The 15,336-nt window shown below is 43.4% G+C and overlaps 1 protein-coding gene across 4 annotated transcripts in view; it reads left to right on the top strand.

The window, feature by feature from the left end:
- Nucleotides 1-15,336, top strand: part of WDR27 (WD repeat domain 27) — a 323,892-nt gene that overhangs the window by 21,693 nt on the left and 286,863 nt on the right. For all 4 annotated transcript variants that reach the window (XR_014471639.1, XM_083176279.1, XM_083176277.1 and 1 more), the window contains 2 exons: nucleotides 5,490-5,623; nucleotides 7,803-7,873. Coding sequence is in view for 3 of the 4 variants with exons in the window: in XM_083176279.1 (XP_083032405.1) it covers nucleotides 5,490-5,623; nucleotides 7,803-7,873 (205 nt within the window). In the remaining variant the exon portion in view is untranslated. The remainder of the gene's footprint in view (nucleotides 1-5,489; nucleotides 5,624-7,802; nucleotides 7,874-15,336) is intronic.

Here is a 15,336-nt window from a genome sequence, read left to right as displayed (position 1 = left end):
TATATACGTTAATCGTTCGCCTCATAGGTCCATGAATATAGAGAGAAGCCAAAGCAAACGGCAAGTGCAGATCAAATAAATAAACAAAATTTTAATATCAGATTGCACTTACAGTATACATTTTAAAGACAAGCGTGAAACATCCAAGGCAAAGCCGCATTAGTGAAGGTACTGTTCGCTCACATTCAGATAATTGTTGCTAATGTTAACATACAACTATATATATAGAAAATGATATATTATTTAACAATATATTGATAAAAAAAAAAAACTATTAGAATGTATTTACAAAAATGCTATCATTGTCCACTTTAAAGATATCAATAACTGCATAGAAACACTAAAAAACTGGAATATAGAAAGTGAAAAAACGAATAGAAATATAACAGCTACAAATTAAAGTAAGAAGTGTTTTAAATCAAAATTACCATTTAGTTCCTAGGGAACAAGGGTTCCTAAACGAGGAATCCACTTCATTTCAGATTGTGCAAGTCTCTACATCCCTGGTTGTATACCCCAAATGTTAATTAAAAAACTATTTTTTATTAACTTTTGGGGTATCCAATTAGTGTCACTTTCTATATTCTGGTAAAATTACTTTTGTTTATTTAACTGATTTGCACTATTTTTGCCTTTCCTTTGGCTTCTCTCTATATTCATCTATCTGTGAGGTAAACTATTGCTGTATATAGACATTACCAATGGAATTGGATATTGGGTTTGATACAATTGCCTGAAGATTCTCATATACTATGCATATACAGTACATTTATGGGTACTTATGTAGTATCTGGGCGTCCGATTTAGAAATCGGATCGGATCGTATCGCATCGCATCGCATGCGACCAAATCGTATGCGATGCGATGGTCAAGATTTTTCCATAGGATTCAATGTTAAAATGGTCTGAGTCCATTTTAACATAGAATTCAATGGGAAAAAGGGGTCCTTTTCCTTTCCCCACTATCCAAGTGGGCATGGAGTTGGATATAAACCTGTGGCGAGCCCGAAGCGTGGCGAGCCTCGCGAGGGGACACAGAATACTTTTTAAGAAATATGCGTCCCCTCGCGGGGCTCGCTTCGCTCGCCACGCTTCGCTCGCCACGCTTCGCTCGCCACGCTTCGGGCTCGGTGGCTCGCTGCGCTCGCCACGCTATATAAAATCAACTCTATGCCCACTTGGATAGTGGGGAAATGAACAGGACCTTCTTAACATTGAATCCTATGCAAAATCGCATCGAATCGCATCGCATCGCATCTGATTGTATGCCTTAAGGTAAGGCATACAATCACAAAATCGGCAGCCCAGATACTACATAAGTACCCATTTATGTTATTGTAAGTGTAAATCTATTATTAAACTTCCAGCTGTATCAAATTGATCTGTACTATCTATTGTCTTCTCTGGTCTCCCTATCATATGTACAAATGGTTTTATTAGAAAGGAGAATATATTTTTATATATTTTAGAGCTGGACTATGGGGGGTATTCAATCCCCGCCGCTATTTCCGTCAGGGGAAATATTGGAGGACATCTATTCAATGCTGTCGTTCCCAAAGAGGCAGCTTGTCAGAACGGACTCAAATTTAAAAACAGTTGAGTCCGTTTTGCCGAAAGCAGCCATGGATTGTTAAGCTCAAGGCCGGATCTCGACAATCCACGGGCATTTTTACAGACACTCCCTCTTTTTGTCGATCAACAGATACACTTTCTTGTTTATTTTTCTTGTCATAAGGGACTGACTATCCCTATATTTATCTGCTGCTTTTTTTTAACAAAAGCCAGAGGTAGCGCCTGAAACAAACTGTCCTTAAGACAGTAACTACCCACTTTTTTGGGACATTGCATCCTGCCTGCAGATAAACTGGTGAAGGGGCCAGTGTCCTGACTGTCGGGATGTACCGACCGTTGGGACCCAGGATTGAATACCCCTATATCTCTGGAGAAATCCGCATATGGGAACCAAAAGGACAGTATTATTATTATTATTTTTTTTTTCCTGTATTACATGTGGTGATAATTACTACAATTTTTTTTTTAAATTGTGTAATTTTTATTGAATTTTTTTTGAACAATAAACAGACCCTTCGATAGGGGTGTATTCAGTACTGCGATACATGAATGCAGGGAAGATATACAACAGTGGAATAAAAAAAAAAGATTTATAAAAGTATAATAGGAGAGAGCATACATTACTGAGTCACCCATATTCCCTCATATAAATTACACAAGCAGAACTTTTCACAGGATAAATAAAAAAAAAAATGAAAAAAAAAAAAAAAAATATATATATATATATATATATATATATATATATATAGTATCGAAGTTGTTTGGCACTCGAGATAATTGCAGCAATGCCGAGGTGCCTTCCAAATAGAGAGATATACAAACGTAGTTTTTCCTTCCAGTACCCAGCCGGGTGTTCTGTCGGAAAGAAGAGGCGGCACTCGTCGGACTTTAAATAGGTGTTATATTGGTACAAGTAAAAAATTCATTACACCAGATTAAGACGACGTTTCAAGACCCATATTGGTCTTTTCATCAGGTCTCAGTGCAAGTGGTACAGTGCAAAATCACAAACAAGAGTATCTTACCTCGGGAGAGACTTATAGCAGTGTGCAATTAACATGTGCATGAACACAGGTCTGCAGCTACTCCACAGGACTTCCGGGTAGACGGATGCAGTGTTCCGCCTACCCGGAAGTCCTGTGGAGTAGCTGCAGACCTGTGTTCATGCACATGTTAATTGCGGTATTGTGGTATACCTGGATCCCGAGCAACACCTTAGCCCTACCCAACTATCTATACTATCTTACCTAATTCTATGACCCGCCCTCCCCCCCCCCGCTCCCCACCTTAAGTAAAGGATAGTATACGGATAATAAACAGGGGCATAAAATAAAGTATTCATAACTAATACAAGGCCAGCCTTCCCGCTTTAGATAAGGCCCATAATTAGAAAGCTAGGTATTAGGATATATTGATTAGTTGAGAAATAGACAGCCTAAAATATTCTTGAAAAGGAACAGGAAGAATAAGCCCTCAGTAGGACAGACCTAAGACTTATTGGTACCATCACTCCATCTGTAGTGATTTGGAAACCACAATAAGCAAAATATTTTAGCAGAGCCACTCGTAGCAAGACAATATAAAAGAGAAACAATAAAAAAATAAAAATAAAACACAGCAAAATAAAGCATACTATATATGACACGGGAACATTAGGGAGCATGAGGAGGAATAATATATACATAGGTGTACATGATCCATGATACATGAAACAAATCCCTAATCTGGCCAATTTTTAGTTCCCTGATGAAATAATACCATCATCACATGTGGATTGTCTTTCTCATGAGAATCATTCTAGGAATATCTGGGACATAAGAAAGTCAAAATCCAGGAGCACTGTGCACTCGATTTTAGCTGAAGCAAAGGATAAAAACGAAATAATTCACCAGAGCCTTCCTCAGGATAAGCGTACCAGATGGGCTCAGCTGCATATAGGTCCATATAAGAATAAATGTCCGGTGTAGTGGTCAGGTCTGCCAGAGGATAATCCGGATAGGCAATAAGCTTGTGAATATCATCTGCATTTCCCAAATCACAGCAATCAGGGGCATCAAGAGTATAGGAGACACCTCTTCGTATATCATCCAAGCAGCGAGAGATTCTGGCAGATGAAGCTTATATAGCATGTAGGATTTGCGTAACAGAGGATTCCATTTTTAGCAAAAGAACAAGTGACTCAAGTGATCCGCTATAAGAGTATGTATAGTGGTCCGGCCAGGAAATCGCCAAAAATGGGTCACATTCAGCAGAGTCGTAGGTCAATATCCAAGCCAAGAGAACGGCGTCAGCCAATCACCAATTATACCGTTAAGGCGCTGGATCACCTGGCGGCTGCACAGGACAAAAGCGGGAGTATACCAAATGGCTCCGAACCCCACCACGGCTGCCATCCACTGAATCTTAGGCGGTCTGTATCGAGCCCCCCAGCTCTGTGCACCGCCGGTCAGGGCAAGATGGCGCCGGTCCCTCCGGTGCGGTCAGTGACAGTGTGTCCCAGCCGAGACCACTTATCGCTACCTCCGCTAAACTTGCCGGAGAGGTTGCCAGCCCGCACTCCCCCCAGCCCGCCGGGTCACCGTAAGCAGGGGGCTATTCAACAGGAGAGTGTGTCCGGCGCTGGGAAACTCAGCCTGCAGATCCCCAGCTTCCGGGGTCCGTTGTATCAGTAGGCCGCAAATGAGAAATCAGCCTAGGTGGCGCAGAGACTACGTCGCAGCACACCAGCCGGGGCACCGGGTAGTCAGGTATGTAGTCACACAGGCAAGGCAAGTGTCAGATCCGTCGGCGAGGGTAAAATAGGATATTTAAAAGGATATGTAGCAGGAGCTCCTGGAAGCTGCTGCCTTCCTCTAGCCTGTCTAAGCCACGCCCCCGATAATTACTACTATTAACTTATGGTTTAACCTGGAGCATTATATTAGCTTATGTATTTTTGTATCTATAGTTAGTTATACCTGTCTAAGTCAGGTGGATGCCGCAATGCTGATTATTATTGTGGATATGAGTGTTTATTTTTGTACTGAACATGAGTGAGGACTAATCAATGTGTTTAACAGACAGAAAGCACTTGTAGGTGGTATTGCGGTGGCAACTCGCAACCATCTTGGGGGCGTTTCTGTGTCTGCGACTTCATCTGTGTATGCATTTACAAAAGATCTGGCATCTGACTTCGACATTTGACATTCTAAGCAACCATAGGTTTTCCAGATATACAATGGTGCAACTGATGTCCGTCCAATGCTGAATCTTTGTATGCAATCTTTGATTTTACACCAGCTTTGGGTGTCTCAATACATATTTCCATGCTGCCACCTCTGATATTCACCGTGTACAGGATTGAAGCTTCTACATGATTTATGTGTACCTCTGAATCAAGCCCACTGTAGCTATACAAGGCTCAACAATATATTTGATAGTATTCCATCTAGTACAGGTTGGAGCTAAGTCAAATCAAGGCTTCGATTCACAGAGTTGAATGCAATTCGTGTTTCACAGGGATCTTGCAATTCAGTCACATTTCCATTTGTGGCTGAATGGGTGGAACTGGGTGGTAAGGAGGCGTCTGTATGTACTGTATGCAAAACTTAGGGTGTTTATAGCAGAAGTGCAGGCTATGCCGAGTGCATAAATACACCCTGGTCTGATGGATATCTTCCACCAACGATTGGAGTGGTGTAAGAGCGTGCTGATAATTATTGCAGCTATAAAAGCAAATGTATGGTTATGTATGGTCACAGATATACAAACAACTCTTAATATGGATGAAGGCACACAAAGTGATTGCAATTCCTGTTAAATTGTGTTCAACTCTGCATTGTCCCCTTCATTTCTCTGAACAAAACCTTCTTATAATGCCATACTTCTGAATATGTCAATGGCAAAACAATGAGCAATTCATTTTTCATTTATTAACAGGTTTTCTGCTTGATTGCTTCAATGTTTGGAAACCAGATCTCTCTTCTAGAGTTAGATGCCCATTCTTTGTGGCAAATCCAGCCATGTGCCCTGCAGACTTGTGGAACAAGCACAAACTTGTCCATTGTATCCAGGTACTATTATATATTTTTATTATTTTTTAAACCTAAAAATATTTCTAGCGCTCATATACTTTCAAATAATAAAATATGCAACCATCACATTAAGGATTTAAAAATTCCATATTTGTACTGTAGTTTACCCACACAGAGTAATGCTGCAATACATAATGTACAATACTGTATAGGCCTTTTCAACATTAGTCACATTTAATCAATCATGTCCAATAAAATGGTCACATTTTCTCCACTATTAATAAATCACATTCCATTACACATTTTCCATATTTGCCAAAGCCATCTACTCTAACATTAAACCCGCTGTTCAAGATCAGAAGGAGACTACTGATCTATAACCAGGTGGTTATAGAATCAAGGTCAAAAACTAACAAATGGACGGAAAGGCTCATTGGGAAGTTATGTAGAAATAAAGTTTTGGTTTTAAAACTGCCAAATTTAATAAAAGCCTATGCCAGTGGTTCCCAAACTGTGTGCCGTGGCTCCCTGGGGTGCCTCGGGACACTTGCAGGGATGCCTTGGATTGGTGGTCAAGGACCTATTCAAATTATTAATGGTCAGTGTAAAAACATTGCTGGTGGGCTGTCAGTAATAAAATATGTGGACAAACAGAAGCTTATCCTGTCCCTCATCCATAATTAAACCTTTGTATGACATTCAGTATAAAACAATTTGCTTAATATTTTTTCTAAATTTCTGAATAAGAAACTTTTGGCCTAGGGGTGACATAAATAAATTCTGATGCTTTAGGGTCCCGTGATTTGAAAAAGGTTGGGAACCACTGGCCTACAGAAAAGTGTGGTTGTTGTGATAGCTGAGGGAGCGCAAATGTATTCTGTTTGACTTATATGGCAATATCTTTATTTATCTGGCTTTAAGTTAGAGAAAAACTCAAGAATCTCGAACGCCAGATGCAATAAGTTCTAGCATGGCATAAACTGCTGCTTGCCGTTATCCGTATACATGTGATTATTCACTTAAATAAACTGTTGTTTATGCAGCATATTTGGCTTAGTTTACTTTTTAGTCATACCTATAAACTACAGTATACTGCCAATTTATTTTCCTTTAAATGCATATTTTCCACCCATGTTATTCGAGATTGCAGGGAAAAGCAGTAGCTGCATTTTATACCACATTGGACCTAAAAAATCATTCACCAGCTGCAGCCATTGTTTCGGTATAGGGATCATGTTTTCTCCAGTGTATTAATGTTTGGGTGTGTGTATGGATGTTCCACGATAACTCTTGAACGCTTTAATCATCTTCAAACTTCGAACACTACCTTATCATATTAAGGGGCAACCTAAGTTCGAAGATGGGTTTAATTGGACAAGCCCTTAAGGGTGCTCTCATAATGGTCCATGCTATTTCTGTTGGTTTCATGCATTGTGATATGTCTTTGGAAAGCTTATGACTTTCTGAATACTACACAATAAACAGACTCCCTTAAGTGGACTCTTAAAGACCTATGAGGGTCCATTAAATGAAAAACACGAAACTTTTGACAAACTGAAATTCGTAAGCCACTCATCGGCAGAGTGGTCTGTGAATGGAAAACTATAGATATGTTGTGAAATTCATGTGAGATCGATCCCCAGTCAGTTTTTTTTCTCTTGATTGCTTATTCAGTTTATGATTTCGGGATCTTCTGTACCTGCTGTGGTTGGCAAGGGTAGATGGATAGTTGGAGACCTACTCTGGCTGCTGCAGCAGCTTCAGCCCTACTGTGGTTGGGAATAGAACGTGAATAGTTGGAGACTTGCTGTGCCTGCTGCAGCAGCTTCTGCTTTGCTGTGGTTAGGAAGGGTAGGTGGATAGTTGGAGGCCTGCTCTGGCAGCTGCAGCAGCTTCTGCCCTTCTGTGGTTGGTAAGCAAAGGTGAATAGTTGGAGACTTGCTGTGACTGCTGCAGCAGCTTCTACTCTGCTGTGGTTGGGTAGAGTAGGTGGATAGTTGGAGACTTGCTGTGCCTGCTGCAGCAGCTTTTGCCCTGCTGTGGTTGGGAAGAATAGGTGGAACAAGATTTGCAGAAGCATACACATTCGCCCTTCTGTCGGACGGGCCTTAAGACTAGTTGTTCCTATAATAGGTGATACATTATACAATACATGTCTAAAATAAAATGCTAAATGGTGCAATAAAATAACTCTTCCGTCTATTTGTCCTCATTCTAGCGATCCTCTGCTCTCAACATCTCCCTTATGTTTTGACCTTTCCACAAAGCCTGTCAAACTAAAGACAAATGGTTAGTAACACCTAACCCAATGATTGTATTGATTAATTCTATTTTCTGCTGTTACTTTTGTGGATAACATTTCTAAATCTACATCTCATCAAGAACATTTAACCCATGGAAAAATATGTATGCTGCCCCACATGTACTAATGTATTGATATGCGGCTAGAACTGCCCTGGAATGTAGGCACTTACACCTGCAGGACTGCATGTGGTGGCAAGAAAAAGAAATGTAACTTCTTGCCTACTAACAGTTTAGGAACAACCCTTTTTTTTATTAAACTAAATTTATTATTTAAATGAACCATGGAAATTAGGAGTTCAAGGCTGTTATAAAGCTGATTGCTGTTTTTTATTTTCCTTTGTTAATTAAATAGGGGACATACTTTAAATGCTTCTTTCCCGTTCCCTTTAAAACATCTTATCCTGCAAATCTAAATCTAATTTTATAAGAAAAAATAAAAATTTGTCACACAATTTACTTGGTGGATGGTAATCTAGACACAGTAATTTTGATGTGCCAGTTCCATGCACTATAACCTAAAAACTGTAAATATATCATATAAATGTCGAGTTAAATAATTTGCACTTCAGGACTGTGCTTATACACTTTCAGAGTCATCCTCACTGGCACTAAGAACAGAATATCAGTGTGCAGTGCTAAATTAGCATAGTACCTGTCATCCTTGATGTTCATAGGTGTGCTTTGATTTTCACATTGGAACATAGATTGCATCAGGAGGGTTATACTGGGTAAAGGAATCAAGTGGTGTGGATTATGCTCCCCAGTGGGTGGGTGTAACTTTGCAATTACTTTTTTCCTTTTGGAGAGAGTGGTAATAGAGATAATATAAAAGAGTGGAGTGCATGGCTGTTTTCACTCAACAGAAATATTTTAATGTTTTTTTTTATTAGGCATGTTCAACGACCACTTTTCATGTTTTGGGTCTTGAGCTCTAGCCACGTTTTGGATCTGGATTTGTTTTGAAACACAGCCTTCCGTGTTTTTTGCGTTTTGGATCTGTATTTTTTTGGGAAAAAACATAATAACCGCTAAATTCGCAGAATTTTTTCTTTTTATTGGATGACTATGCTAAGCGACACAAGTGGGTGGCACAAACATGTGGCCCATCTAGGAGTGGTACTGTAGTGGCAGACAGGATGGCAGTTTGAAAAACTAGGAAAGAGCAGATAAAGCAAAAAATAAATAAAAAAGATGTTCAAGATGGATTCGTACTTGGGAACTCCCACCCACCCTTATGTTGTATAGTAAACAGGTCATGCACACTGTCTTTAACAAACCGATAATTTTAGCAATAGGGTCAGCCACATGATTGTGGCTGAAATGATTGGTTTCAGAAAAAAAAAAAGTAATTAATCTCTCCCTTTACAAACTGGCTCTACAATGGCAAGATGTCCTCCTCATCCTCTGATTTCTCAGCCCCGTCAGTGTGTACATCCTCACAGATTATCAATTCATCCCCGCTGGACTCCACAATCACAGGACCCTCTGTAGTCTCTGGAGGCAATTGCTGGTCTTCATTGAAGAATTGATCATTCATTTTGATGAAAATCATCTTCTCCACATTTTGTGGAAACAACCTCCTACACCTCTCGCTCACCAAGTTCCAAGCTGCACTAAAAACTCTTCCAGAGTACACAATGGAGGGGGGACAACTCAGGTAAAATAGAGCCAGTTTATACTGGGGCCTCCAAATTGCCCCATTTTCTTGCCAGTACAGGTACGGACTGTCTGGCATGCCTATTTGGATGCTGTCACCAATGTAATCCTCCACCATTTTTTCAAAGGTGACAGCATTGTATTCAGTGACAGTAGACATGTGAGCAATTGTTGGCAGGTCTTAAGTCCGGACCAGATGTCCAAACTTGCTCCTGCCTGCCCTGCTTCACCACCAGTGGGTCGGTTAAGAAATGTTAGTTGTTTCGGTACTCTTTACCTAGAACGGCGCCCAAGATTTGGATCTTGGGCATCGCAAGGTAAAAAATCGCGTCGGTCGTATCGTATGCGACCAAAAAATCGCATGCGATGCGACCGACGTGATTACCGCGATTTTACATAGGGAACAATGTTAAATGGCCCAATTGACCCGATTTTACATAGGGAACAATGTAAAATGGCCCACAGAGCCCAAATAGCCACCCTCAAGTGTGAAATGGCCCCCCCAATTGTTAATGCCACCCCACGATCAACATCAACCCGAAGCGTGGCGAGCGCAGCGAGCCCGCGAGGGGCGGCGGTACGCGTCCTCCGACCTTTTCATACCCCCACTATCCACGTCGGCGTGGAGTTGAGAAAGTGTGGCGAGAGCAGCGAGCCACCGAGCCCGAGCCCGAAGCGTGGCGAGCAGACACGGATACCTTCACAGGTATCCACGTCCCCTCGCGGGCTCCACAGGTATCCGCGTCCCCTCGCGGGGCTCGCCACGCTTCGCTCGCCACGCTTCGGGCTCGATGGCTCGCTGCGCTCGCCACACTTTCTATTCTCAACTCCACGCCGACGTGGATAGTGGGGGTATGAAAAAGTCGGAGGACGCGTACCGCTGCGCTCGCCACGCTTCGGGTTGACGTTGATTGTGGGGTGGCGTTAACAATTGGGGGGGGGGGGCATTTCACACTTGAGGGTGGCTATTTGGGCTCTGTGGGCCATTTAACATTGTTCCCTATATAAAATCGGGTCAATTGGGCCATTTAACATGGTTCCCTATGTAAAATCGCGGTTATCGCGTCGGTCACATCGCATGCGATTTTTGGTCGCATGCGATGCGACCGACGCGATTTACATTTTAACATGCATTTCTATGTGAAATCGCGGGCATCGCATCGGTCGCATCGCATGCCATTATAATGGCATGCGATGTACATGCGATGCCCGCGATGGGCGCCGTTCTAGGTAAAGAGTACCGTTGTTTCCTCCCAGCCACAATTGTGGGAGAAAATGAAGGCCGAGCTGTTGCCGTGTCACGTTCCACTTCAGATGACAATCTAGATTTTGAAACCTATAATAATTTCCATTTAGATCCAGTTTTGAAACACGACACATTTAAAGCTTCACTACGATGAACCTTTATTAAAAGAGTGGCTGATATTAAACATTCCAGTAGGGAGGAGGAGGGGAGACTGGAAAGAGACTGCTGTCAATGTGAGGCTACATATTTGCTATCCAGGTCTTCCACTAATCGTTTGAGTTAAGATTTGGCTAGGAAAGAGTGATCAGACTACATGTCAGATAAATCCAAGTGTAGGCTACTTTTCTCTCAACATGCCCTCTAAGCACAGGTGCACATGGGTGGCAGCTATTTGGCATACCTAGCTAGTGGTAAAAGGGGGCAGTAGCTCAATTCAACACATCCTTGACTCTCAAAATGTAATGCATTACTCTACCGAGGATATTGTTCAGGTCTTTTATTCCTTCTATTGTACTTTATATACCTCCAAAGTCTCTTACACGGCACAACAATTGCAGGCATATCTCTGCCGCATTGATCTACCTCATTTATTCGAATCGTCTATTGATTTGCTGGAGGCTGGGATCACTTCGGGGGAGATAGAAGCTGCCATTGCTTCCTTCCCTAACAGGAAGGCGCCAGGAAGCGGTGGCATCCCTATTGAGGTTTATAAGACTATTTTGGAACTTACTGTCAGGACTCGGGGGTCCGTGGACACACCTACCGGCAGTAATCCGGTGGTCACACGGACGCCCCAGACCTCTGCATCTCGCAGGAGCCATGGGACAGGGCAGGGGAGCAGCCGGACGTCAGAGGCATCCTCCGTAGCTTCCGGATGCCGGGCGTCGGGGGTTGCTAGGCAACCAGCCCGGCGCGCTACTTCCGGCGGCAGTGACAGAACTCCCAGCGGGTTGCCAGGCAACGGCAGACGCCGGGCGGTTCAAACATGAGTTCTGACTGTTTCTAAGCAGTCAGGACGCCGGATACTTGGCGCCCTTTCTTCCAGCACCTATCACCTTATGGGAGGCTTGGCCGATTGGCCTCACCTCATTGGCTCAGCTTCCTTTATCAGGTGTCTGAGAATGCTCTCAGACGCCGGTGATAGATTCCTGTTTCTCGCTGGTCAGTTGCCTCAGCCACAGGCAGCCATCTCTGGGGAATACTTGGCAGTATCCGGTTCGTCCTGAGACCGTCATCTCTCACACCCTCCGGGTGTCGTGAGTTGCCCTGGGCTACCGCCGTGTAGCATCATTACTCTTTTGTGTGCCCTGTTGGAAGTGGGCCTTGTTCCTCCTTATCGGTTGTGAGAATATTACCTTATGTTAGTTGTGGTGGTCACAACTTTCTTTAGCAGTGTATTGGTCTCACGGTTATTTTGTGACTAGGGTCACTTGTTTGTTGCGACGGTGTCGCAGTATCATTTTGTATGGTTATCAGTTCTTTTGTATCTTTTGAGTATATTCTTTTGGGATACCCCGAGGGATCAGTCCATATATCCCGGAGTAGTTACTCTCCCAGGGTTCCTGGGGGCTCCTGCCTCTGGTGCTTTTTAGTTAGTGATCCCCTTGTTCTCTCCTAGCTTTGGTGGGTGCGTTGTTTCCTCTCAAGACCAGGTGGCATCGGGGTTGGAGCCTGACTAACGGGCTCCTTCGGACGCGGCTATTATTGGCGAAGCCTAGTACCGCACGCGTCCGCCAACGCTAGTCTGAACCAACGGAGGTAGGGCAGGCAGGAGGGTGCCCCAGGATCATAACACTTACTTACTAAATATGTTTAATGCTTTTTTATTTAAATCTAACTCCCTCTATGTTAAAAGCCATTATTATTATTATTATTATTATTATTATTAAGGGGCACAGGGATCATTACAATGGGTATAGGCTTGGCTGGCAGGCACCAAAAGAGTTAAATTAAAGCTCCCACAGTACATGGGGTGTGGCTGGACCAAGCAACTGAGCGGACGTGGGTGCTGGGAGCTCTGCGCAACTCCTGATTAAATATCCTGCCCCAGGGACTATAGACCTTTTGCCTCTCTCCACTTACCTCCCCGTGCCTTCCCTGCTTCTCCAGCGTCGCTTGTGACTCCTCTGCTCGGTCTGTGTGGGCGGTGGAGGCTGTCTGACCCTGCGGTGTGTCGCGCTGCGGGCCCAATCTTTGAAATTTTGGATGGGAGCGATCTGCTGTTGTTCTGCGGTGTGGTCTTGTCCTGGGTGCTCCTTTGCCTTTTGAAGCCTCCCCTGCACTGCTCGCGGTCATTCTGGGTGGCCTGTGAGGGACTGCCTGGACACTTCTGTGCAGCCCCCTGCTAGGGTGCGGGCGCCATCTTGAGAACTGTGCTGCGTGACTCCGTTGTGGGTGATATTCTCTCCATGCTACTGCCGCGGCCTGATTGCTGTCGCAGTCTCCCTCATGGAGAGAGGCTCTGCCTGCTGCCAGCTGCCCGGTCTCAATATTCACTCTTGCTGCCGGCTATCTTTTCTCCTCCCGGACGGGCTGTTTTGCTGGGTTGAGCACCTCAACCCAGCAAAACAGCCTGTCCGGGAGGAGAAAAGATATCCGGCAGCAAGAGTGAATATTGAGACAGGGCAGCTGGCAGCAGGCAGAGCCTCTCTCCATGAGGGAGACTGCGACCCCCAAACCGCGGTCGCCATCCTCAAAGTCCAGTGGATGTGGTCCCTGCTGCCTCACCTCTGCGGTAAATACCTATTTGTGCACACTGCATCAAGGTAGTGTGTGGTGTGCTAGCCACCACTAATCTGCTTTCATTACCTATTTGCAATATATCCTGCATGCACTACTTCAATGATGTCTGACCCTTTAAACCTTCTTTAAAATTCTGGAGGCAATTATTGCATCTACACAGAGGATCCTCGCTGCATTAGGGGATGTAGATGACTCCACAAATTCTGTATTTGTAACTTCTGAACCCTCTGCTACCTTCCTGGATCAGGTTTGTCGGATGGGGGTTGACCCGGGTACCTGCGCTGCTGGGTATGAGAATGATCTGACTTTATATACTGACCCTGTGTACCCTCCAGATTTACTCTGTCAAGTGGAGCCATCCCTTAATACTTCCACTGGGGTTTTGTCTCCTTACTTGGCGGTTTATATAAAGCTCTGGCCTACAGCTCCGGCGACCAGGCTTGCAGCAGGAAAATCCTTTTCTACATTTTCATTTCCAAATCCCTGGCTGGACGAGAAGATTCTGGAACTTTTGCCTCAACCCTGCGAATTGATCCGTGTGCGTTTCTGGGTATATGATGGTGGGACTGCAATTTATGTGGCTTCACATGGGAGGCGAGCTTGGCCGGACTGAACTTCTTTAATCCTTGCTGATGACAGAGCTTTTGCCATTTCTTGGCTGCTCCTTTGCAGACATATAACTGTATATTCTGTTTGTTTGTCAAACTGAAACTTTTGTAATTCTGTATTTCTATCCTGTTTACTACTTTATAAGTAAGGATCTAATTTTGAATGCCACATATTGCTTCATTTATCCAAATATACCTTATGTTTGGCATTGCTTTGGTAGTAGACCAGGGCCTTGTTTGTGGTCAGAATAATATGTTTTGATGAATGGGGGAGGTGGATCTTGCACATCCTGACTCGGGGTTCTACCTACCTATTTTGTAACTGGGTCAATGGGGGCTTGTCCCCTTTACGCAAACTTTCCTGGACTCTTTACAATTCGTATCCTCAAGTTGCCTTTAATTTTACTTAAGTAACCTATTTTCTTTGTCCCCTGTCAGTTATCCTGTCAATATCCTGTGTTTGTTAGAATAGGGTGGGAGGGGGGGGGGGGGTTAGTTAGTTGAATTAGTTAGTAAAGAGTATAGTGGGTTAGTGAGGGGTGTGGTGGGTTAATTGGGAGAGATAGGTTAGTTTTTCTGTTTTGGCTAGGTTAGCTATATTTAGTAGCTAAGGGCCGCTAACTTGCTTTCCCTTATCATTTATAGTAGTAGTGGGGTAGGGGTAATTTATTTTCAGGGATCCAGGTATGCCTAAGTTGGGGGTGGGTTGTACAGGGTGGGGGGTTCTGAGGTAGGGTTGCTTTGGGAGTATGGGGTGGTATTCTGTTTTGTGTTTGAGGGAACTTATTTTATTCCAAGATAGACATGTCGCTCTGCATAGCTCATTGTGTTATCATATCCTGTTTGGTATATGTTAAATCGGATAACTATCTATGTTAATCGATTCTGTAAATTGCACTATACTAAGATTATCATTTAGATATTCCTGCTTTTGGATGTTTGGCAGCTGCCCGAATGGCGCCTTCGGGCATTTCAGTGCCGAAATTCGCACAGAAATTGTGTTTACTACTGTTTACATGATTTTGAGAACTGTGTGCAATTTGGTCTTTTACTATGTATCTTTTGACATGTTTGCTTTTCTGGGTGTTTTGTTTGATTGGTGTTTTGTAAAATCCAATAAAAATTACTGAATTAAAAAAAAACTCCCACAGTACATGGCTCCTTAGGTTCCTATACCCTGTCCCTAAGCCTCGGCC

Source organism: Crinia signifera, chromosome 3 (assembly GCF_055691185.1).
Source record: "Crinia signifera chromosome 3, ASM5569118v1, whole genome shotgun sequence".
NCBI classification, from domain to species: domain Eukaryota; kingdom Metazoa; phylum Chordata; class Amphibia; order Anura; family Myobatrachidae; genus Crinia; species Crinia signifera.
Note: the sequence above shows the minus strand (reverse complement) of the source record. Positions and strands in the feature narration are given on the sequence as shown.